The sequence below is a fragment of the Macrobrachium nipponense genome, chromosome 34, assembly GCF_015104395.2.
Source record: "Macrobrachium nipponense isolate FS-2020 chromosome 34, ASM1510439v2, whole genome shotgun sequence".
In the NCBI taxonomy this organism is placed as follows: Eukaryota; Metazoa; Arthropoda; class Malacostraca; order Decapoda; family Palaemonidae; genus Macrobrachium; species Macrobrachium nipponense.
The window spans coordinates 28,050,772-28,076,253 of NC_061095.1; the positions used below are offsets into that span (position 1 = coordinate 28,050,772).

Sequence of the window (25,482 nt, forward strand, 5' to 3'; positions counted from 1 at the left end):
GTTTCTCTTTGGTTCCCTATACAATGGTTCTCCCATACGTATATCATTGTATGTCACTCAGGGTCTGAGTCGTTAGATATCAATTTATCTAGCTTCTCAACGGGCTTCAGTCCCTCTCCAGAAGTCATTTCTTCTGGAATCTGGACTGGTGGGTAGGCTTCCAGCCAGTCTAGGATGTCTTGTACCTCCCTCCAAGTATGAGTCTATCCTATTGTTAAGACCGAAGGTTTGTTCGCGTATGAACAAATGACAAATTTTCTAAGACAATTTGTATTTTTCTTAGCTACAAACCTGAGGTTTTAACATTATACTGCCCACCTCTAGCCGCCCCTCTGTGTGTTAAGACATCCTGAGTTGGGAAAGACTGACGTGGTGGCGTAGGTGAGTGGTCTTTTGACTACTCTTTTCAATCTACGAATGCGTTGCCAGATATCACAAGATTCCTTGATTTCATCTGATTTTTAACTGGATCCAGCTAGGCACTAGAAATTATCCTATTGTTAAGACCTCAGGTTTGTAGCTATGAAAAATACAAATTGTCTTAGAAAATTTGTTATTTCAGTTCAAAAGTTTTATCTAAAGAAGTGTTCCACAATTATTATTATTATTAGTAATATAGGTAATCCTACTAGGAAGTAGCCTACAATCTATATCAATTCAGTGAGAATAAGTTAGCTAGACCAGTAGATACTATCGTGTGTAGCTTATAACTTAGGATTATGTATCCTTAAGGGTGAACAAAAATAACCTGGATTAGGTAGTAATCTGAATTAAGGTAAGATTTAAAGACATATTCGGTTAGGTTATGGGTCAGGGCAGTAGCCTAAGTTTACACCAAAGACCTTAGGATTAGATAAAGGCTACAGACACTTTCTTTTTATATAGCCTGTATACTTAAGCATAATGTAGGTACCTTTAAAAGCGAATTAAATAATCTGGATTGATTAGACAATAGCCTAGACTAGGTGATAGCCTAACTATTAAAGTTTCACAGTAAGTTACTGTCTTATATGGTAGACCAAAAGCAGTAAACTGAATAGGTGAGTGGTCTTTTGACTACTCTTTTCAATCTACGAATGCGTTGCCAGATATCACAAGATTCCTTGATTTCATCTGTTTTTTAACTGGATCCAGCTAGGCACTAGAAATTATCCTATTGTTAAGACCTCAGGTTTGTAGCTATGAAAAATACAAATTGTCTTAGGAAAATTTGTTATTTCAGTTCAAAAGTTTTATCTAAAGAAGTGTTCCACAATTATTATTATTATTAGTAATATAGGTAATCCTACTAGGAAGTAGCCTACAATCTATATCAATTCAGTGAGAATAAGTTAGCTAGACACCAGTAGATACTATCGTATGTAGCTTATAAACTTAGGAGTTATGTATCCTTAAGGGTGAACAAAAATAACCTGGATTAGGTAGTAATCTGAATTAAGGTAAGATTTAAAGACATATTCGGTTAGGTTATGGGTCAGGGCAGTAGCCTAAGTTTACACCAAAGACCTTAGGATTAGATAAAGGCTACAGACACTTTCTTTTTATATAGCCTGTATACTTAAGCATAATGTAGGTACCTTTAAAGCGAATTAAATAATCTGGATTGATTAGACAATAGCCTAGACTAGGTGATAGCCTAACTATTAAAGTTTCACAGTAAGTTACTGTCTTATATGGTAGACCAAAAGCAGTAAACTGAATAGGTGAGTGGTCTTTTGACTACTCTTTTCAATCTACGAATGCGTTGCCAGATATCACAAGATTCCTTGATTTCATCTGTTTTTTAACTGGATCCAGCTAGGCACTAGAAATTATCCTATTGTTAAGACCTCAGGTTTGTAGCTATGAAAAATACAAATTGTCTTAGAAAATTTGTTATTTCAGTTCAAAAGTTTTATCTAAAGAAGTGTTCCACAATTATTATTATTATTAGTAATATAGGTAATCCTACTAGGAAGTAGCCTACAATCTATATCAATTCAGTGAGAATAAGTTAGCTAGACCCAGTAAGATACTATCGTGTGTAGCTTATAAAACCTTAGGATTATGTATCCTTAAGGAGTGAAACAAAAATAACCTGGATTTAGGGTCAAGTAATACCTATTTAAGGTCAAGATTTAAAGGGAACATTTAAATTTGACAATTGGATTAGGTTATGGGTCAGGGCAGTAGCCTAAGTTTACACCAAAGACCTTAGGATTAGATAAAGGCTACAGACACTTTCTTTTTATATAGCCTGTATACTTAAGCATAATGTAGGTACCTTTAAAAGCGAATTAAATAATCTGGATTGATTAGACAATAGCCTAGACTAGGTGATAGCCTAACTATTAAAGTTTCACAGTAAGTTACTGTCTTATATGGTAGACCAAAAGCAGTAAACTGAATATGCAATGAAGCAATAGACTAATTTGAAGGCTACAAATTACAACTGGTTAATCCCATACCCTTAAAGGTGAATTAATTCATCAGGATTAGACAATAATTATACTAGGTGTTAGCCTAACTATAAAGTTTCACACCAGTAAGTTTCACATTAGAAAATTACAGTTTTATATAGTAGACCAAATAGCCTAAGGCTGGATTTAAACAACCTGCGTCAAACAAAAAAACTAGCCTAACTATGAGTTTATACATGAGTAAGTTTCATTTTTTATATACCCTTTACATTATAGATGATCTAGAATAATCTGGATTCTGCAATACCCTATAGGTACTATACTAAAAGAGAAAAATTTAGGAAACATCCTATACGGTAGCCTGTTGTTTAGGCTCCATAGTAATGGAGCTCTTATGTAGCCTATATCCTTAAAGGTGATGAAAATCCAGAACAGGCTGCAGCCTAACCAGATTAAGTAGGAACCCCCTTTTCTAACAGAATAACTTACCAGTACTAGCCTAAAAAACAGCAATGCCCAAATATCAGGTAAAGGTGGTCTTGGCTGCAGAAAACAGAAAACTAGATTAAAGAAGGACTTTTTCTGTATGGATTATATCCTTAAAAGTTTTAAATAAGCCCTATAGTAATAGGCAGTGACCTAGTATAGGGTGAGCTGGAACCCTTCAAGAAATCCTCTATTCTTAGTTTAATGTACATAGTCTTTCTATAAACATTACCCTAATGTACATAGTCTTTCTATAAACATTACCCTAAAGCCATATAAAACAGTAGCTTGGACTAGCTTTAAAAATTAGTTCAAAGAAGATTAGTTTGAATGGTATGACAATTCGAATTAAAGTAACACAGCCCTATACGGCTGTCAAAATTAGCTTAAATTTCAAAGGATATTAATACAAATATGGAAACCATATGAGGAACTACAGAGGTGTCCCTCATTAACCAATTGATACTACTAGCTTCCAATAACAACTTGCTTTATCACTACTGGGTTGCCATTATACAGGGCCCACAGTTCAAGTATTCTGTAGCAAATTGCTTGGTTCGATTTTTGCCCTTGGGTACGGCCCATACCACCTGCTATGAGCATAGTCCTTGTAAAAAACAAGAAAAATTTGCTTGTTTGCTAGATTTGTATGAATCTTGTAGTATGCTAATGGCAGCAAGTTTTAAGGATGAAACGGCTCATTTTAAGCTGTGCCGGTGAATCCTAGGGTTCAGTAGAGGTAAGGAAAGCAGTGATTATATCTCTGGCAGAACTCCGGCAGCAGATATTTAACCCTTTCTCAGAACAAGATTTATGTTTGGGCCAAAACCCAGTGACATCAGTCCCCAGTACCTCTCAGGTTAACCCAGTATAGGAAATAGAGGAATCTTTACATGCCCGGTTATTGTCGGGGGTTCCGTTCCAATGGCTTGATGATAGCCGAAAGTAGCTAATAACCTGATTTGGTGCAGATAACCTGTTAGTGGCACCTCTGTTAGATATGTATTGGCACCAATATTTTATTATTGGAGCCAATAACCAGAAGTCGGCGTATCAGCGGTTTTCAGTGCTAGACAAGCACCATCAAATCAGATTGCCAATAACTGGGGACTGCCTGTATGCAATATAAAGTGGACATTGCCACTGAAATGACCCTGCTGAACTCTAAAAGGTTTCTCTCAGCTAGCCATGAGAGAAACCTTTTAGAAGGAATTCTATCCCTATGCAGCTATTGATGCTGAAGAGGATCTTCCCCCCAAAAAGGATAGTAGTATCCATCTAACAATGACTGAAATTACTATATTTTCGAAGGGTATTGTAACTTACCATAAGGGACGTGGTGCATGATTCCAAAAAGCAAATTAAGTCAGTCAGGTACACTCCAAAGTGTAAAAATACTGCATCCTGCAACTCAAAAGTGAGAAGGGATGCTAATGCTACTCAGATAAGGTCTAATGTTTGAATTCCAACAGGAAAGCACTAAATGGTCAGTACAGAATACAAAACTTCAGATCAAAACATGATAGGGGCTCTAATACTCATCCCTGATGACACAGATCAAAACATGATAGGGGCTCTAATACTCATCCCTGATGACACAGATCAAAACATGATAGGGGCTCTAATACTCATCCCTGATGACACTAATAATCCTTGGTTAGATGCCTCAATGCACATTTTCTCTCTCTGTAGTAAATATGTAATTAATGAGAGAAAAACTGTGATTGAAAACTATACATGTGAGAGACCAATAACAGAAATGGTCTTCTTACCTGTGTCTATAACATTAAAAGTTATAGAAGACACCCTTTACCAGGACCCAAGTTGTTCACCAAGTAGCACCAGCCTTCTGTCTCTTCACTTTCAAAATGATTAGCCTTGGAAAGGCAGATTTTCAGAATTTTGTTGTGATTAAAAGATCAGAGACTGGTCATCCCAGTTTTGGAAAACTCCACAAGTAATGGGCAATGCTACAACTCCCTTCTGAAGGGGAAAAGCTCCCCTTATATATAGCTTCACAGTAATTTAGGACCACCTTGAGAAGAATCTCAGCAGTGACAGCCTCAAACAAGTGGCTTCCCAATGTAACTTCATTAGTATTACATAATAACCCTTGATGTTAGAACCTGTTTGAGGAATCTGTTGTGGTTAAAAACTTAACCAGTAAGCCCGCCAAACCAGTAAGCCCGCCAACAGAACTATACAGAGCGCAGGCAGTTCCCGGTTATTGAGGTGGGTTACACTCCAATGGCTCAGTGATAAGCGAAAACTGCTGATAACCAAACATTGGCAATTTTCAGTGTTTATCGGTGCCAATAACTGGATAATGAAGCTTCTGTTAGGTATGTATTGATGCAGATAACTGGAAATCTGCTCATTTTGGTGCTGAAAATTGCTCGTTTTTCAGATTGCTGATAAATGAGGCCAATGATAACTAGATACTGCCTGTACTCTCTTTTGGGAAAAAGGGGAATTCAGGAAACAAAACCCCAAAACTTCCCCTTACCCAACCCAAAAAAGGCTTGCTTAAAAAGGTAAGCGTTCAGTCACCCCAAAAGTTTTTCTTCAAAGACAGGTAGGTGGTCAGAAGAGACAACTCCTCACAAAGGGACAACAACACCACCAAGGAAATCTTTTCACAAGATCCAAAAACCCTCTTATAGGAAAAAGAAAAGCAACACCTGGAATGGAATGCCTATCAAGGGCAGAAAGGAACCAGCTTGAGAAGAGCCTTTATTAGGCTCAGAGGTCTGGATAAACTAGTCCTTTATAATAAAATAATAATAAAATCAAGGGTAGAGGCAGAGAAAGGGCCAAATACCAATAGGAATGGTATGGTTGGGGGTCAACTTCGATGACGCCACAGGCAATAGAAGTGCTCCCCCTGGGGGACAGCATTAATTGTAATCAGGCTGGGGTGGAAACGGCCTCACCCCTCCTCCTCCTTTAAAGGGGTTCTTCCAGAAAATCAGACCCCTCTCTAGAAGGTTACGTGCAGAAAGTCCCTGTTAACCCTTTAACGCCGATTGGACGTATTAAACGTCGATATAAATTGTCTGTTGGGTGCCGATTGGACGTAAGGTACGTCGATATAAAAGTTTTTAAAAAAATTTTCGGAAAAATAGTTATAGGCCTACTAGGCAAAAACTTTTGAATCACGCGCCTTGGGGGATGCTGGGAGCTCACGGATCAAGGCGCTGTTTTGTTTACAATCGTTACCCAGGCGCGCAAGCGCGAATATCTTTCTTCTCGCACTAAAAAGTATCAGCGACACATCTCAGAAATTATTTAGTCACTGACATAATTTTTGCACCATTTTATATTAGCAGTTACATGGAGTATTATATATGAAAATGTGCGCAATTTCATGTAGAATACAACATAAAACAACTCATTGTTGTAGCTTTTATCAGTCTTGAAATATTTTCATATATGTAAATAACGATAATTGCCAAAATTTCAACCTTCGGTCAACTTTGACTCTACCGAAATGGTCGAAAAACGCAATTGTAAGCTAAAACACTTATATTCTAGTAATATTCAATCATTTACCGTCATTTGCAACAAATTGGAAGTTTGTAGCACAATATTTCGATTTATGGTGAATTTATGAAACACACTTTTTCCTTAGGTTCGCGCGGTAACTCTTCTAAAAAAATCATAAATTTTTTTGTCCCATTGTCGTAACGTTTGCACCATTTTAAATTAGCCGTTACATTAAGTTTTATATATGGAAATGTGCACAATTTTATGTAGAATACAACTAAAAACAACCCATGGTTGTAGCTTTTATCAGTTTTGAAATATTTTTATATAAATAATGATAAGTGCCAAAATATCAACCTTCGGTCAACTTTGACTCGACCGAAATGGTAAAAAAACGCAATTGTAAGCTAAAACTCTTACATTCTAGTGATATTCAATCATTTACCTTTATTTTGCAACAAATTGGAAGTCTCTAGCACAATATTTCGATTTATGGTGAATTTATGAAAAAAAACATTTACCTTACGTCCGCGCTGTAACTTCCGAAAAAAATAAGAAATTTTTTCGTCCGATTGTCGTAATGTTTGCACCATTTTAAATAAGCTGTTACATAAAGTTTTATATATGAAAATATGTGCAATTTCATGTAGAATACAACTAAAAACAGCCCATGGTTGTAACTTTTATCAGTTTTGAAATATTTTCATATAAATAACGATGTGCCAAAATTTCAACCTTCGGTCAACTTTGACTCGACCGAAATGGTCGAAAAACGCAATTGTAAGCTAAAACTATTACATTCTAGTAATATTCATTCATTTACCTTTATTTTGCAACAAATTGGAAGTCTCTCTAGCACAATATTTTGATTTATGGTGAATTTATGAAATAAACTTTTTCCTTATGTCCGCGCGGTAACTCCGAAAAAATAATAAATTTTTTCGTTCGATTGTCGTTATGTTTTCACCATTTAAAATAAGCCGTTACATAAAGTTTTACATATGAAAATGTGCGCAATTTCATTTAGAATACAACAAAAAACAACCTATGGTTGTAGCTTTTATCAGTTTTGAAATATTTTCAACTTTAACTCGACCAAAATGATCGAAAACTGCAATTGTAAGCTACAACACTTACAGTCTAGTAATATTCAATCAATTACCTTCATTTTGCAACAAACGGGAAGTCTCTAGCACAATATTTCGATTTATGGTGAATTTTTGAAAACAGCTTTTTTTAACGTCCTTGTGTTACGAATTCATGCATCATTTTGTGATAATATTTTCTCTGTGTTGCCTTGATCGTTTTACAATGTGTTATATACCAAAATGATTGCTATTTAGTGTACAATACAAAAAAAAAAATTAACTCGTTAGCCTTAACCGTTTTGCTCACAGCGCGATTTGTATACAATTATATATGAAATTTCTTTTTCGCGCTGTCATATATCCCAATATTTATATATGATAATGATATTTTTTTCATTTCTGATGGTTGCATACTAAACTTCAGGCAATGATAAAAATGGAGCCAAAAATGAACTCTTAATCTTGAAAACTAAGCGTGCTGTGATTTTTTGAAAAGAAAATTTTTTCCGCTTCGGCGCTCACTCGCAAACGCCACCTGCGTACGGGAGACGATTTTTAAAATACCGCTTCGGCGTTTAAGGGTTAATTAGAGCAATAGAGAAACCTGCATTTATTTGCTGCCAAGCATGTCTCTTTTAAGTACCCCCAGAATGATTCCTCCAAATGGAGAGTGATTCTAGACTTATCAACATTGAACAAGCACATTGTTTGCCATGTTTTCCAGATAACTACTGTCGCATAAGTTCAATTGTTCTAAAAGGATCTTGGACAGCTGTAGATCAGAAAGATCCATCCTGACATGTCTCTTTTGCCATTCCCTTGCATATAGGGAAAGATATTTACAAATTCAAAGTCAAGTCCTTTGGGCTAAACATTCCCCAAAGAAATTTGACAAAATTATCAACAGTAGTTTTCAAGAAATCAGGAATACAAATAATAAATAGTCTTCCTAAACAACTTATCGATCTGTGGCCCCACAAGAAAAGTGTGCTTGAAAAACCTAAGATTATTGGTCAACTGACTACAGTCAAAAGGTTTTATGATAAATTGACAAAATCCTGCCTCACACACAGCAAATGCTTTCAGTAGCTAGGACTGTGTTGGGATACTTTTCACAGCCTGTTGTCTCTCCACATCATACTCAAAACAAAATAAAGCAAGTCCTCAAAATATGCCTTGCACAGCCCAGAGTTTCCAAACAGCAATTAGAACAAATGAAGGTCCTGTTGCAATTTGCATCAATAATAGATCCAGTGCTCAGATTACAACAAAAGAATGTGAACAAAGTCTAGCTGTTTCCAGCAAGAAAGAGGATGCAAAACCAAGCTCATCAGATTAAAAAAGTTGGTGAGATACTTTGGCCTTGATTCCGGAAGGCATCTCTGGCAAAATAGGTCACCCTGACTCATCAGTCTGTACAAGTGACAATACACACAGATGCCTCGTTGACAGGTTGGGAGGACATTGGGAGGATTGTCAGGTAGCAGGGAGGTGATCAGCTACTCTGGGTAATTGTTGTATCAATTTCCTAGAGCTGGCTGTCTTTTTGTCTCAAAAACTCAACCTCCAGAAGAGAGACATGTGGTTGGTTCTAGACAACGTGACCGTAATGTCTTATATCAAGAGATTGGGATGATGCGATGCTCACCTCTTCTCAATATGATCATGATAGCCATCCTTCGTTGGCGCAAGCAAGAAAGTGGCACTTGTCTGCAATTCACCTCTTGGGGTCTATCAGTGTAATAGTAGACTCTCTATCAAGGAAAACGACAGCATCAACAGAGTGGATGTTAGACATCCACTTTTCAGAAAATAGCCAACATGCTTCCACAAATGGAAGTGGGCCTGTTCACCACACATGAGAACCACAAACTTACAGTCAAGCAACAGCAAGAGATGCTTTCCTACAAGACTGGAACAAATGGTGGAGTATATATATTTTCCTCCATTGTTCCAGATTTTGAAAGTTTTGAGCAAACTCCTAACCTTCAAAGCAACAGCTTACTTAATAGCCCCAGTTTGGCCAAACAGGCATTGGTTCCTATTATATTAACAATGGGTGAAGTGATAAATTCCACTACTGTCCACTGTTTTATCCCAGTCAGTAGGAGGGAGAGTCATTTATGGATCTTCCTTTCTGAGTCGAGACCTAACATGAAAATTACTCATCCAACATTGCTAGGTACCTAGTGCAAAAATACCAGTCTTATAGAAGATATGGTTAGATTACATATATTGATACTGAGAGCCTAGTCAGAATTTCTAGGGAAACACTTAAATTTTCTTATCCCTTTTTGAAGACAAATGCCTTGTGATTATACAAATATCATGGCATACAAGGGAGCATTAACAGAATCATTGCTTTATAGATTCGGGAAATGTTTATTGGTTGTTGGGATTAAAATTTGAGAGCTTTTCATCTCTAAGTTTCTTTGTAAAACTCCTTGAGGACAAGACTGCAGCTACACTATAAAAAAATGACAAATTTTCAAAGACAATTTGTATTTTTCATAGGTACAAACCTGAGGTATTAATAATAGGATAATTTCTAGGGCCTAGCTGGATCCGGTTAAAAAAACAGATGAAAGCAAGGAATCTTGTGATATCTGGCAACGCATGCGTAGATCGGGTGAAGGATGGTCGAAGACCATTCTCATATGATCGCGTATCAGTCTTGCCCAACTCAGGATGTCGTAACACATAGAGGGGTGGCTAGAGGGGGGGCAATATAATGTTAAGACCTCAGGTTTGTAGCTATGAAAAATACAAATTGTCTTAGAAAATTTGTCATTTGTTCATACACGAACAAACCTTCAGGCTTAACAATAGGATAGACTCATACTTGGAGGTAGGTATAAGACATCCTAGACTGGCTGGGGCCTACCCACCAGTCCAGCTCTTAAAAGAAATGGTTTTTGGAGAGGGACTGAAGCCCATTGAGAAGCTAGATAAATTGATATCTAACGACTCAGACCCTGAGTGACGTACAATGATATATGGGATAACCATTGTATAGGGAACCAAAGAGAAACTTTGACTGTCCAATAACAAACCAAGACACCAGGGTTTGTATTACTCCCAACCCCTCCTTGCCAAGGAGTGGAGCATATGCTACCAAATAGCGGGTAAGATATTTGTCTTTTGCATGACCACACTATCAGTATGACTACCTTACCTGTATCAGACCAGTCCAGCGAATGATGTGTCTATTCCTTAAACCGCCCAAAGGAAGAAGGAACGGTACAAGAGAAAGATGGAGACCAGCCAACTCACTCATTCTCTCATCCACACAATCATCTTAGGTAAGATACAAAGGTGCCCTGTTAAGGGCGACCATGAGTTACACAACCTGTTGGGCAGCCACCACAGGACCCAGGGAAAACGTGTCTGCAGATCTGTGGGCAACATCCTTAAGATAGAAGCAGGTGAATGTGGACTGGCTTAACCAAGTACCAGCGCTCACCACTCTATGTACAGCCAAGTTCTTTTTGAAAGCCAGAGAGGGACCAATACCCCTAATGTCATGTGCTCTAGCCTGCACAGACGTGGTGGTAGAATTATCAAGAGTCAAGTATGCCTGTCTGATGGCTTCCCGTATCCAAAAAGAGATAATATTCTTAGACACCTCTTTCTTTGTATGGCCTGTGCTAACAAAAAGTCTGCGGCAGCCTGGTCTAAGGTGCCGAGTCCTTTTAAGATAGTAACGCAGGGCCCAGACAGGGCACAACAAAAGTTCTTGAGCATCACCACTCAAAAAGTCAGTCAGTGATGGAATGGAAAACGAAGTGAACTTGTCATCATGCACAGAGGGATTTTGGGTCTTGGCCACGAATTCCGGGACTAATTCGAAGGACATCAACCCCCATCCCTTGGTATGCTTCACCTCATAGCTCAGACCGTGGAGCTCTCCTACCCTCTTGAAAGATGCCAAAGCCAGAAGGAAAACTGTCTTGAGTGTCAGGTTCCTGTCAGATGAGCGACGCAAGGGCTCGTATGGACTCTTAGTGAAGCTCTTAAGAACCAAGGAAACATCCCACGTTGGAGGCTTGAGCTCTCTAGGAGAACTCGACTGCTCAAACCCCTTAACTAGCAGGGAAAGTTCCCAGGAAGAGATGTTGATACCCTTAAGGCGTAACACCAAACTCAGGGCCGCCCTGTAGCCTCTAATGGCAGAAACGGACAAACGCTTCTCGTCTCTGAGGAAGGTTAAAAGGTCTGCTATTCGCTGAGTAGAGGTCGCGAGTGGAGAAAAACTCCGTTTACGACACCAATCACAGTAGATCGCCCATTTGCCTTGGTAAACCGCGGAGGTCAACTTTCTAAGACTGCTGGACATGTGCCCAGCTGTTCTCTGAGAAAAGCCTCTCGCTCAGAGGAGATACTTGATAGCCTCCAACCTTGAAGAGACAGGTATTCTACTGACTGGTGGAACCTTTCTGCATGGGGCTGACACAGGAGATGTCGCCAAGGGGGAATCTCCCTCAGAACCTCTGACAACAACGACAGCAGATCTGGAAACCATTCCACCTGAGGCCACAGAGGGGCTACCAAAGTCATCCTGAGACCCTGTGAACTCATCATCCTGTTCAGAACCTGACGGATCAAACAAAACAGAGGGAAGGCATACACCTCCAGGTTGTCCCAGGGATGTTGGAATGCATCCCCTGCCAATGCTTAAGGATCTGGAACCACTGAAGAGAACTCCTCCAGCTTCCTTTTGAAGCGTGTCGCAAAAAGGTCCAGCATGGGTCTCCCCCAAATCTGGAAATGCTTGTCTGCCACCACTTGATGAAGGGACCACTCTGTGCCTAGATCTGATCCCGGCGACTGAGTTTGTGTGCGACCACGTTCCGTTTCCCAGGGATATACCTGGCTGAGAGCTCTACCGAATTGCTGACCGCCCACTGGTGAAGCTCTACGGCCAAGGCGTGAAGTTGACGAGAAACCAGGCCTCCCTGTTTGTTCACATAGGCTACCACCGTGGTGTTGTCAGACGTGAGAACGACAGAATGACCCTCTACCTTCCCCCGAAACTCCTTCAGACCCAGGAAAGCCGCCTTCAACTCCAAAATGTTGATATGTTGCTGCTTGTCTTCTAAACTCCAAACACCTGAAGCGATGAGGCTGCCTAAATGAGCGCCCCAACCTGCGAGGGAAGCATCCGAGAACAGAAGGAAGTCCGGTGGAAGGGAATGCAGAGGGACACCATTCAACAGATTCTGGTCTTCCAACCATCAACGAAGGTCTTCTCTCACTTCCAGAGACAGAGGAACCATTATCAGGGGAGAGTCCCCCGCCGGAGACCAGAATTCTCCCAGTCTCCATTGCAGAGACCGAAGATGAAGACGCCCATGAGGGACCAGCTTCTCCAGGGAAGACAACACTTCCAGAAGAACCTGCCACTGATGAGCTGACTGATGTGACTCTGACAGGAAGTTGCGTGTCACTGCCCGCAACTTCTCCAATCTCTGATCTGATGGGAAAACTTTTGCCACTGTCATATCAATGACCATGCCGAGGTAGAGAATCCTTTGAGTGGGTACAAGGTTTGACTTTTCCTGGTTGACTAATATGCCCAGTTCCAGACAGAACCGAAGTAGACGATCCCTGTCCTGCAGCAGCTTCTCCCTGGAAAATGCCAAGACTAACCAATCGTCGAGGTACCTCAGCAAACGGATCCCTGAACATGGGCCCAACTTGACACGAGAGAGATGACCCGTGTGAACACTTGAGGCGCTGTCGTCAGCCCGAAGCACAAGACTTTGAACTCGAAGACCTTGTCCGCAAGAGAGAAGCGAAGGAACTTCCTGGACATGGGATGAAGAGGGATTTGGAAGTATGCATCCCTTAAGTGTATCGACAGCATGAAGTTGCCTTCCCTCACGGCTGCCAACACCGAGCGCGGGGTGTCCATCTTGAACCGTGTCTTCCTGATGAAGTGATTCAAGGTGGGTAAGACGATCACAGGCCTCCATCCTCCCGACGCCTTGGGCACCATGATGTGACTGTAAAACCCCGGGGACAGACGCACTACTTCCTCTATTGCATCCTTGTCCAGCATTTTCTGCACTTCCTCCTGAAGAGCCAAGAACTTCAGAGAATCTGGAGGATATGCCTTCCTGAGCTGCAGCTTGTCTGACAGAGGAGGAGAGAAGTCGAATGGCAGTAGGTATCCCACCTAAAGGACATCTACCACCCACTCCTCCACCCCATAACTCTGCCACTTGGCCCAATGGCCAGCCAGGCACCCCCCACCCGTGGCACAGGAGAGGGAGAGGCGCCTAACCTACCGACGGCCCCCTTTACCTCTGCCCCTTGGGCCCCTTCTTGGCTTAAAGTAACGAGAGCGAAAGGGGCGTTATCTTCTGACTCAGGCTGTGTCGAACGGGAAGGCCCTGTGAACTCAAGTTCCTCGACGGCCTACCAGGCGACGATCTTGACTGCTGCTGGACCAGGGAAGGAGGAGGAGCCGGACGTCTCCGAGGACGAGACTCCAACAGACATAGCCTGGTGCACCAGTCTGTCTTTGGTGTCAGCCCGGCGCCAGCCTATCGCATTCTCGAGTTCTGTCCAAGGAAACGAAAATTGGGACTCCAACAGATCTCCGTTCCTCAATGCCAGCAAGGACTCGGTGTTGAGCGATCTCTCCATCCCAGACAAAGCCACATCCCTTCTAATCAGAAGAAGATTAGCCCATAAATTAGCACTGAGGTGAGCCAAATATGAAAACGCCTTGCCCCCAGACTGCAACAGACTGGCAAGCAAGGAGGCACTCACCAACCCTTCCGGGGACCTGTCGGAAGCTATCTTGGCAATAACCACAGACCAGAAGTCCAGCCAAGAAACCGTCTGCAACATGGAGGCTGCTGTAGATTCCAATGCTGAGGCATCTTTGCTGAGACAAGGACGGAGCCACCGACCTCACCTGTTCCAAAGTCAAACCAAGCTTCAGGCGAATAACGTCTAGGTTAAGATGGCGTGACAACAAAAATGCAGAGCTCGTAGCATAGTACTTCCTATGTCTTGTGAGAGGCGGGGTTAGTAGTTTGGTAGAGCCCCTAGAGTGAAGTGAACCATCCCGGTCCGAAACAGAGGCGTCAACCTTCTGCAACACTGACTGAACATGCCCCGGCAAATGAAGCTGAAGAGATGATTTGGGGTCCTGAGTAGCTCCCACCAAGGCTTCCAAGCAAGAAGGAGTGTAAGACGACCGAGCCTGAGTCCTACTTTCCAAATTTTTAAACCCATGAATGAGAACAACAACTTCCGAAAAGAAGACAGAAACTCTTGTGTGTCTCCCTCCTCCTCCTCTGGCAACGGAGACCGACGACGAGAAGGATGTGTAGGCTCCTCTAAGGTACCTTCCCCACCAAAATTAATGGAAGGGTTAGCAGCCAAACAGCCCAAAACCCCAACTAACTTGTCTGGGCTGGGTCCATGCGTTGGCTTCCGAGACGAACCCACTATAACACTAGGAACATCACTTACCTCAACAGATGCCTCGACATGTCCATGAATGGTCACGGGCATAGCGGACGTACGTATGTGAGATGGGGGGGAACTCGAACACTCGAGATTGAAGGAGAATCCCTTAGAGTCAAACTCTTGGAAGCACCAATGAGAGAGGCAGGCAAACACTCCAGCTGCACCAACTCTGCGCTCACTACCTTCGACCTCTTGACAGGCGCCTTGAGATCCTTACGACGACGAGTAGGCCTTGGAGAAGGAGCACTAACATCACATGGATGGGCAGAGGAGGTTGCAACACGCCCGAGATTCGAGGCAGAGGACGAAGCATCTCCTGCAGATCGCACACCACTAACACTGCCCGAAACCACATCACTCTCGGGAACACGTCCGCATTGTTCCTCCCTCTAAGGGGGAAGAGGGAGAGGAAGACAGCACTAGGTTCTTATGCACACTCTTCTCAGGAGGCGGGGACGAAGTAACGCGTTTCCTACCAGTCCTCCCAACCGATAAGGCAGCCAACTTCACATCCAATACAGTCCAACCTCTGAAGCACTGCCTGGCATATGACCTCAGACTGATGTGCCAGAGAAGGCTCCAATGGCAAGGAAGGGAGATGTAGCGAACGGGGTGGAGGAATACACAAAGACGGATCCCGTGACGTCATCAACGGGGCTGACACCACAGTGTCACTCCGACTTGAAGTGGCAGCAGACACTGGCGGAGCAATACAAGATGGCCAACTGCTGCTACCCACAAAGACGAGGCTGGGGAGGGGGGGTGCGAGCCTCCACAAAATACGCTAGCAATCCCTCCAAGGACGGGGTACCCCCTAGCCCGAGCATTTTCCAAATCGCCGCCATTTTGGATGCCTCCGACTCTGGAAGAGGAGAGATTGATGAAAAAGCCTCACCCTTCTCGGGAACCAAATAAACTTCCGAGGAAGAAGGGGCTACATTACAAACATTAGCCTGGCAGCCTCCCAATATTTGCATCGATGAATCAATGGAAGAAAAGGAAGGAGACGCAGGGACAACGCTACTATGAGGGTTGACTACTGCAGGAGACGAAACATTGGGAATAGGTGCAAAACCTTCTCAAGTAGGAAGAGTCAAAACCCTCCGATGTTCTCTCTTGCCATAAAACGACCTCCACTGCTCCTTAGGCCATGCCCGGCATTCCGTGCAAGGATTCGTAATAGTACAAAAATTAGAATGACATTACTGCACGTGATGTGAGGCTCAGTTGCTGCCGAAGCCAAAAAACGAGAACCTGGAAAACCTGGAACTCTGGGGCACATACGCTGACGCTGAGAAGGAGCAGAAGAAGCCATAATACCAGCCAAACACACACACACACACACACTAAACAGAATCGAAGCGGGCAATGAACCGGGAAAAGGCCATGAGAGGTTAACATGACTCTCACCCAGGCGGTCAAAAGACAGACTGATGCGCGATCATAGGTGAATGGTCTTCGACCATCCTTCACCTGATCAACGCATGTGTTGCCAGATATCACAAGATTCCTTGCTTTCCTCTGTTTTTTTAACCGGATCCAGCTAGGCGCTAGAAGTTATCCTATTGTTAAGACCGAAGATTTGTTCGTGTATGAAGAAATAGGTTTTGATGTAGGAAAAACCTACTTTTGGTAGTTGCTGCCGAGTCTTCAAAACCCTCCCCCTTCCCTGACTTATTTCACTCACTAGGTTGTGCATTTGTGATTGTAAGTTTATATTCAATGGTGAATTTTATAAACAAATATTTGGCATGGCAATGGGCAACCCTTTATCACCCCTCCTCTCAAACTTGTACATGGAATTCTTTGAAAAATGCTATGTACCTAATATCATTTATATTCCTTTAAAGTGGTATAGATATGTTGATGATATTTTAGCTGTTTTGCCTGCTGGTATTGATATAAATTATTTACTCTGTAAATTAAATAACCAGGTACCATCGATTAAGTTTACTCTAGGATTGGAAAAAGACAATGGCCTCCCTTTCTTAGATGTTTTGATACATAGAGAACCATTTCAATGTAAATTCAGTATTTATAGGAAACCAACCAACTCAACTTGTGTTCATTTCTATTCAGGCCACCATCTTAATATCAAAATATCAATTTTTTCTTCTATGTTTTTACGAGCATTGCACATTGTCAGTCCCCAATATTTGGATCAAGAAATTGATTACATAAGAAAAATTGGGAAAGATTTATGTTATCCTTCACATATATTAGATATTTCCTAAAATAAAGCCCACAAAAAGTTTTTTAGTGTAAGTAACACGGAGAAAGAAAATTCTAAGAACATTGTCAGTTTGCCTTATTTTAATGGTTTTGAAACCATTAAGTCATTGTTAAAATCCTTTAAGGTCAACCTTGATTTTTCCTATAATAAATAACTAAAAGGAATATTAATAAAAAATGGTCCCAGGGAAAGTAACAACATGATATATAAAATTCCATATATGGACTGCCCCTCCTTTTTTCTTGGGCAACTGACCAAGGACTTAGAAGTAAGAATCAAACCGCATAAATATTCTGTCAAAACTGGGCAAACATCTAATGCAATACTCATTCATTTAAGTGAAAACAACTACCAGATAAACTGGATTAGTAGTTCAGTAATTGCAAAATCAAAAGATGTCTTATCACGAAATCTTTTAGAATCTGCCATTATAAAACCTACTTCCCATTGTAGTTTTAATATTAGTCGTGGCCAGTTTCATTTAGACCCTTGTATTTGTAACATGTTTAAGAATGACCTCAAAGATACAATCACAGACTTAAATACAAATTAGTTGCCTTATAGATATTTTCTTTGTATATGTATGTTTAACATATTTTGTGAATAAGTTTTTGTAGACCAAACGTTTGAATGTGGTCAATTGCCACCCTGTATTATCCTTTTATTGTCTTGTCCCTGTGTCTGAGCAGTTGGTCTTAATCTTTTTGTAAACCTCTTAAATTGTGCCCATGTTTATGCTTGTCTGGGAAGGTTGCTGATTCTCCAGGTGTGTCGGATTCTAGGTACTAATCTCCTTATAATCCCTATCTGTCACTTATACGACCCTTCCTTGTCATCTCGGTTTCTCATGTATGTCAGTCGGTCGGCTAAGTGAAAGATGTGAGTCGAAAGATCTTCCAGCTACTCCAGTGTTTCCCTTTCCTTTGTGGCTTATACCTTTATGTAGATGAGATAGTGATGAAGAAGAGATGGAGATGGCTAGGAAAAGTCCTCCACACTGCCCTTGGGAAAATAGTTTGCAATAGTGTCAGCTAGGCTTATTCAATGGACACCAGGAAAGTTGGAAGACCCTGACCTACTTCAATGGGAACAGTGAAACAGTGTTGTTGGAATGAGTGAAGGTTTGTGAAGTGAGACACAGGAAAAACATGATTGGCTGAATTTCATGGAAGCCCTTTGTATTGCACAACATTGTAGGGAATGGAGGGGATAGTGGTGTACAGTCTATCCCTGTATTTGCATGGGTTAGGGACCACAACCCCTGCGAAAAATGCTAAAAATCTGCAATATATTGTTACTGTAGCCTAGTCTATGATTCTGACATCTAAACCCAAGAAGCTAAAAGCTTAGAATATGCCAATAAAATGTATAAATAATCAGTATGTACTCATTTCAAATAATTATTAATTAATATTTAACTATAATACACAAACAAAACAAAAAAAACCTTCCAATCGATTGTTTACATTCAGCTCTTACCGTCTTACGAGTACCGAACGAACGCCAAGCAATCACTTTTCCTAGGACACAGTAAGCCATAAATTTTCATGAGTATCTCTCTTCAACTAATGAAACTACCAAACACTATAATAACCATTCATTTCTATTCTTTATTCTATCTTTACCTAATGGAGATACCGAGTTACTGACAGCTATAATGAAACATGTACGTAACGTAATATTAAAACAGAAGAATAATTCTAAAAAATATTACGTATTTGTTGGCAGTCTGATTTATTTTATATTTTATGATATCTAATTCACAATTTTTTTTATTAAATGTTGCATGTACTCATTTCAAATAATTATTAAGTAACCATTAACTATAATAAACAAACAAAAAAAAGCTTCCAAACTTCTGTTTACATCCAGCACTTACGAGTATTGAACGATCGCCAAGCAATCACTTTACATAGTAAGCCATAAATTTTCATTATCTCTCTTCAACTACTGAAACTACCAAACAGTATAATAACCATTCATTTCTATTTATTCTATCTTTACCTAATGTTTTTTTTTATTAAGTGTATTGCATGAATAAGTTTTTCAATTTACAGCATCCTTTTACCAATAGAATACTTAAAGCACAAGGGGTAGATGCTGACCAATAGGAGAGCAGGATCTTATGGGGTGACTAGCATCAGGAACCAATGGGAGAGCGTGAGGATGGTGGCGAGTTTACTCAGCTGGCGGCGCGGGAGTTTTAAAATTGTTCTCGGTGGTCCGGGCGAATCTCGGGACTTTACAGCAACAACCTTTCGTATCTTGAAAACTTTTCGTATGTAGAGCCGTTAAATTTTTCGTATTTGCTTTCGTATCTCGAGTTTTTCGTAAGTTGAGCCTTTCGTATGTCGAGGTACCACTGTACGTTTTACCGTAAAACTTGCAAAGTACTGAATCCATGATCGCTGAACCGCAATCTAGTGGGGATCCACTGTATCCAGAATTTTGAAATATTAAAACCAAAGGGAATTTAGCAGGTACTGAAGATTGTGTTGTGATCTTTTTCTGGAAGAGAATGAAGTGTGAATATAAGTTAGTCTGAATGAAATTTGTCTTGCTTTCAAAGAAGAATTACAATGTAGGATTTACCTTTTATTTAGAATAAGGATTTTATTTTCAGTTTTTCAAATTTATTTTCATCTCTCAAGATAATTGTATTTTTCAAATTTATTTTCATCTCTCAAGATAATTGTAATTGTCTTGCAAGTAAGTTAATCTTAAAAATGCTACTTATTATGCATTTCTTAATATGTAGATCAAAGAAATAATTCATGAAAAATTCAGGGTATAATTTTTCCATGGTAGTTGTAAGCTTATTATTTGTAGGAGATATAAAGTTAATATGTTTATCAAGAATATTTTAAAACAGGAAACTGCATTTTGGAAGCAATAATGTTGGTCTTTATTTACAGAATTGATGTACATTACAAAAAACTATATTTTTTCTCATCAACATTTATGTTTTCAGAAGATAACCAGAGAACGTGCTTTTCGTTTCTACGCTTCATTGATGTTAGTCCTCATGAAATGTCTGAGGTCTTCATAAATGGCCTCGAAGCTAGGTAAACATAAAATTTATTAGATATTGTTGATACTATTTTTGTTAGTTCTTTTATATAAAGTCCTTTGTGTGGATATCTTGTCACCTCAGAATTTAACTATACTCACATATCCTTAACATCAAGACATATGGATGATGTAGAGTCAGGAATTAGAGTAAATTTGATAAACACATTTTAATTCATTACAGATGTTTGTTGCTAGTTGCTGCAGTGCAGTATGCCCACATTAGATATCTTCGAAAGAGGTGGTCGGAAAAGGACAGAAATAATGGGTCACCAACATCGAAACTCACATCTTTGAGTAAAGACTTCTTAATTGTGGACCCCAATCTCTGCTCTCCCAATGTCCAATCAAGTTCCATATTGTCTGATCTAGTTTTCACATCCTTCTGTTCATCTGTATATACATTCACAAATCATGTGATTCATTACATTCCAGAGACTATGAATCACAGGATAATGAGGTAAGTTCTTTTCATTATAGATCATTTCGTTCAGAGTGATGGTTTTCCATCGCAGACCCATCATTCATATTGAGCCCACAGTTTATTATATTCAATGTCCCAAGAGACAAACTTTGTTTTTTAGACAGAGACCTGTTGGTATGGAATAACTGCTCTCCTGTAAGTTTGCTAGTCTTTATTGGTGTCAACTCAGCTCATTGAGATCCTCTCCAGCACAATCTTGTTGGTGTTTTTCTTTTCTGATTGTGCAACTTTATTCCATAGAACTTGTGAGTATTGATCTCAACCAGTTCTTGGCAAGTATCATTTATTTTTATAATATTGTTCTAAATTTTACTTGGCCAGGAATTCAAATGTTTTTATTTTTTGTGCTTTTTATTTTTTCTTTTTTCTACAGTGAACCTCACTTTAACAGACCCAGAACCAATAGACATTGAATTTAACGGACAATATCCAACCAAGGGTAGTTGCTGCTGCTATTTATGTTTACTCACGCAATAACCTCAACATTAGCGCAAAATTGGAACCTACCATATTTTCCATGCATGAGATGACATTTAGATAAGAGGATGTAACAAATTATAGCAAATTTTCATGATTTTATCTCATATCTGTAGTATAAGACAGCTACTAAATTACAAAACTATCTGGGTATAGGATAGCTTTTGCAACAACGGATAGTACCCGTAGAAATTCAAAATGAATGAAATAAAACCAAGTCTATATCATGTTTTTCCTACACACATTACCTAAAAGAGAAACATTGTTTTGTTTAAGTCTCGTCATCAATCACAAACAACCCCTATCAATGTGAGAGTGTATGATAATTATCGTTCATATGACTAAAAATTGTTCTAAATAGTTATTTACCACCAAAGTGATAATACTCTTTGGTGTTATCCTAAATGATATTACTTGTCAGGCAGTCCCCAGTTATAGGTGGACTCACTTATCAGCGATCCGGTTTTATGGGGCTTGTCTAGCGCCATAAAATTGGCAAGTTATGGCACCATAACGGGACAAGTTCTGATTATCGGGCCTTAAGGTATCTTAAGGCACGATAAGGATGCTTATCAGCCCAATTATGGTGCCATAAATCACTGAGTTTTGGTTAATGGTGGTTTTCGCTTATAGGCACACCCCCGGGAACGGAACCTCCGCCGATAACTGGGGACTGCCTGTACCATTAAAATTTCTGAAAGGTTACAGAAAGATAAAGGTTGTTGTGAACACAACCATAACTAGATGTTTACATTTCGTCAGCTGGCCTCGCATAGAAAAAAGTTGAGTTCATTGATGTAGAATTATTCCTCGAATAGGCTATTTATTATATTTATATTATTATGAAGATATAATAATATAGTACATATGGGGGAAAAATAAAAATGGTTTTATTACCTTTATTATCAGTTTATTTCTTAATGTGAATCTTTTCTTGCATGTCGCCAGTTATTGCACCTAGGCCAAGGCTAGCCTATCACATCACTTAGGACAAAAAAAAAAAAAAAAAAACAATGTTTCACTTTAACAGAATCTTTTTTTAATGGATGACCTTCTCCCCTATTAGTCAGTTAAAGCAAGGTTTCACTGTATATTGTGTATGTTTTCCTATTTGGTTTACAACTATGGAACAAGTTAATAAATAATGTGCCATTAGATATTTCTGTCTGTCAACCTGAGGTTTAAGGTTTAGATACTAAAGGTTTTTCAACTTATTTTGTGAACGGTGCTGTTGTGTTTAACTTGTGCCCACCTCCCATTCCCCAATTCTTGCTGTCTTGTATCCAACCTGTAAATGTGAGCTTAATATGACTGATGTGTTTGCATAACAATTTTTTAATAAAAATTTCATGTTTTAAATATGTAATACTGTGTGTATATGAAAATTTTGTTTAATCTCATGTTAACCCTTAAACGCCGAAGCGGTAAAAATGAAAAACTCCCCCGAATGCCGGAGCCAGTTTTGAGTGAGCGCAGAAGCGGAAAAAATAATTTTTTCAAAAAATCACAGCGTGCTTAGTTATGAAGATTAAGAGTTCATTTTTGGCTCCTTTTTTTTGTCATTGCCTGAAGTTTAGTATGCAATCATCAGAAATGAAAAATAATATCATTATCATATGTAAATAATGCGATATATGGTAGCGAAAAAAAAAAAATCATACATAATTGTATTAAAATCATGCTGTGCAAAAAACGGTAAAAGCTAACAAGTTTCTTTTTTTTCTTTGTATTGTACACTAAATTGCAATCATTTTGATATATAATACATTGTAAAAACAAAATGATGTACGAATTCATAACGCGCGGACGTAAAAAAATGTTTTTTTTCAAAAATTCACCGTAAATCTAAATATTGTTCTAGAGACTTCCAATTTGTTTCAAAATGAATACAAAGGATTGAATATTACGATACTGTAATACAATTGCAGTTTTCGACCATTTCCGACGAGTTAAAAATAACCAAATGTCAAAATTTTTTTGAAATTTTTTTTATAAATTTTTTTTATATGCAATTATTTCGGAAATTAGAAAAGCTAGAACCTTCAAATATTTTTCCTTTTATTCTACATGAAATTGCGCACATTTTCATATATAAAACTCTATGAAATGCCTAATATGAAACGGAGCAAATTTTCCGAGAATGCGATGTACGCAATTCGGAGATTTATGGCGGAGAATCCATGCGCGGATGGAAGGAAAGTTTTTTTCATAAATTCACCATAAATCGAAATATTGTGCTAGAGACTTCCAATTTGTTGCAAAATTAAGGTAAATAGTTGAATATTACTACAATATAAGCGTTTTAGCTTACAATTGCGTTTTTCGACCATTTCGGTAGAGTCAAAGTTGACCGAAGGTTGAAATTTTTGCACTTATCGTTATTTATATGGAAATATTTCAAAACTGAGAAAAGCTACAATCATGAGTATTTTTTTGTTGTATACTATTGAAATTGCGCACATTTTCATATATAATACTTCATGTAACGGATAATTTAAAATGGTGCAAAAATTATGTCAAAGTGACAAAATAATTTTTGAGATGTGTCACTGATACTTTTTAGTGCGATAAGAAAGAAATTCTCGCTTGCGCGCCTGCGTAACGATTGTAAACAAAACAACGCCTTGATCCGTGAACTCCCAGCATCCCCCAAGGCGTGTGATTCAAAAGTTTTCGGCTGGTAGGCCTATAAGTATTTTTCTTCGAATTTTTAAAAAAAAACTTTTTTGAATTGACGTATGGTACATCCATTCGCCAATCGGAGGAGATTTTGACTCTACGTTTAATACGTCCATTCGGCGTTTAAGGGTTAATTTAAAAGGCAGTTTATGTGCAAAATGAAATTGTTAGTTTGACTTGTTGCTTCATTTATACAGTGAATAGTTAGTTAATTTAAAAGCCCAGTTTACTAATATTACCTTCTAAAAGTATCAGTGAAGGTATTTTATTTATAACTGCTAACTTGTAACTCCTGTGATAATGTTACATTGATGATGACTTTTTAATATTATATGTTTCTTGATGGTTTCAACTACTTGTATCAAGTTCCAACTAATTGCTTCTATTAATGCGTTTTTGAGAGTAACAGACATGAGTTTTGAGTCAAATATTTTGTAATAGACTTTTGCATTGCAAGCCGAAGAAAAGTAATTTTGTTTTTACCTTATTTTGTACAAATGGCTTCAGAAACTTTTAGGAATATATATTTTTTGTAGTATTGAAGATTTATTCTTATTTTAAAGCAATTTTTCTTATGCATAATTTTTTGTTGAGGCTTTATTTTATATTTCTTAAAAACTTTTATTTTCCTCAGATCCAAAAAGGAAAGAGCTCCTCTTATTGAGGAGTTACCAGAAAATCTAAGATCAAATAGTGATAATGAGGATCACCAGATTAACCAAGTAAAAATAGAACCAAAAGAGGAAATTTCCTTCCCAGAGGAGAAAATGTCCCCTAGTAAGAATACTTCACCTCAGAGATATCAGTTGAAAATAGGAAGTCCTAGCAAGAGTGGGAGTTCTCACAAGTCTTCCCATAAGAGACCCTCTTCAGGATCAAAACATTCTTCTAGAAGGCACAATATAAAAGTAGGTTATAACTTGAGTTATTTTATCCATTGCATCATAATGTTTAAGAAAGAAAAGAATATACGTAAGTTGTTAAGTAAGGGCTGCTGCATGTGTGCTTATGAATATTAGCTATAGCAGTTCAGTGATAGTCCTTTATTCCCCTTAACTTTAACTTATGCCTCTGTATTCATTGAATGCTTATCATTATTATGTATTTTTGATAGTGTTGTTGGTGTCTCATCCTCAAAGGATTATCCTTTCCATGGTCTATCCAGAGCTCCATGGTGACCTGACTAATGTCAAAGAATTCTCTTAACTGGTATTGCGTCGTAATGGTAAACATTATAATACGTGATAAAGTATAAATGGACTCAGGATAATAGGGCACTTTCTATGATCCTCAGTGAATGCTAATACTCAGTTTACCTACGTTGAAACCACAAGAAGAAGTGGCTATGTGCATGCACACCATCATATTGTTTACATATGACCAAAGTTTCAGTTAAACATTTTTTAGTTTATACAATAGAGAAATGATTTACTGTGAGTTCTTCTTCTTCTTCCCAGCTGATTACCATTTTTATATGGGGTCGCCGTTTCGGATGAGTCGTTTCCATCTATTTCTATCCTGCGCTTCTGCCTCATCAATTCCCTTCTCATGTAAGTCTCCTCTCACACAGTCCTTCCATCTCTTTCTTGGTCTCCC

The 25,482-nt window shown here is 39.0% G+C and overlaps 1 protein-coding gene across 2 annotated transcripts in view; it reads left to right on the forward strand.

Annotated features, from left to right (window-relative positions):
- The window catches only part of LOC135207997 (chromatin-remodeling ATPase INO80-like), a 140,642-nt gene that overhangs the window by 43,728 nt on the left and 71,432 nt on the right, over positions 1-25,482 (forward strand). For both annotated transcript variants that reach the window (XM_064240087.1, XM_064240088.1), the window contains exons 10-12: positions 20,149-20,242; positions 20,431-20,706; positions 24,521-24,794. In XM_064240087.1, the coding sequence (XP_064096157.1) occupies positions 20,149-20,242; positions 20,431-20,706; positions 24,521-24,794 (644 nt within the window). The remainder of the gene's footprint in view (positions 1-20,148; positions 20,243-20,430; positions 20,707-24,520; positions 24,795-25,482) is intronic.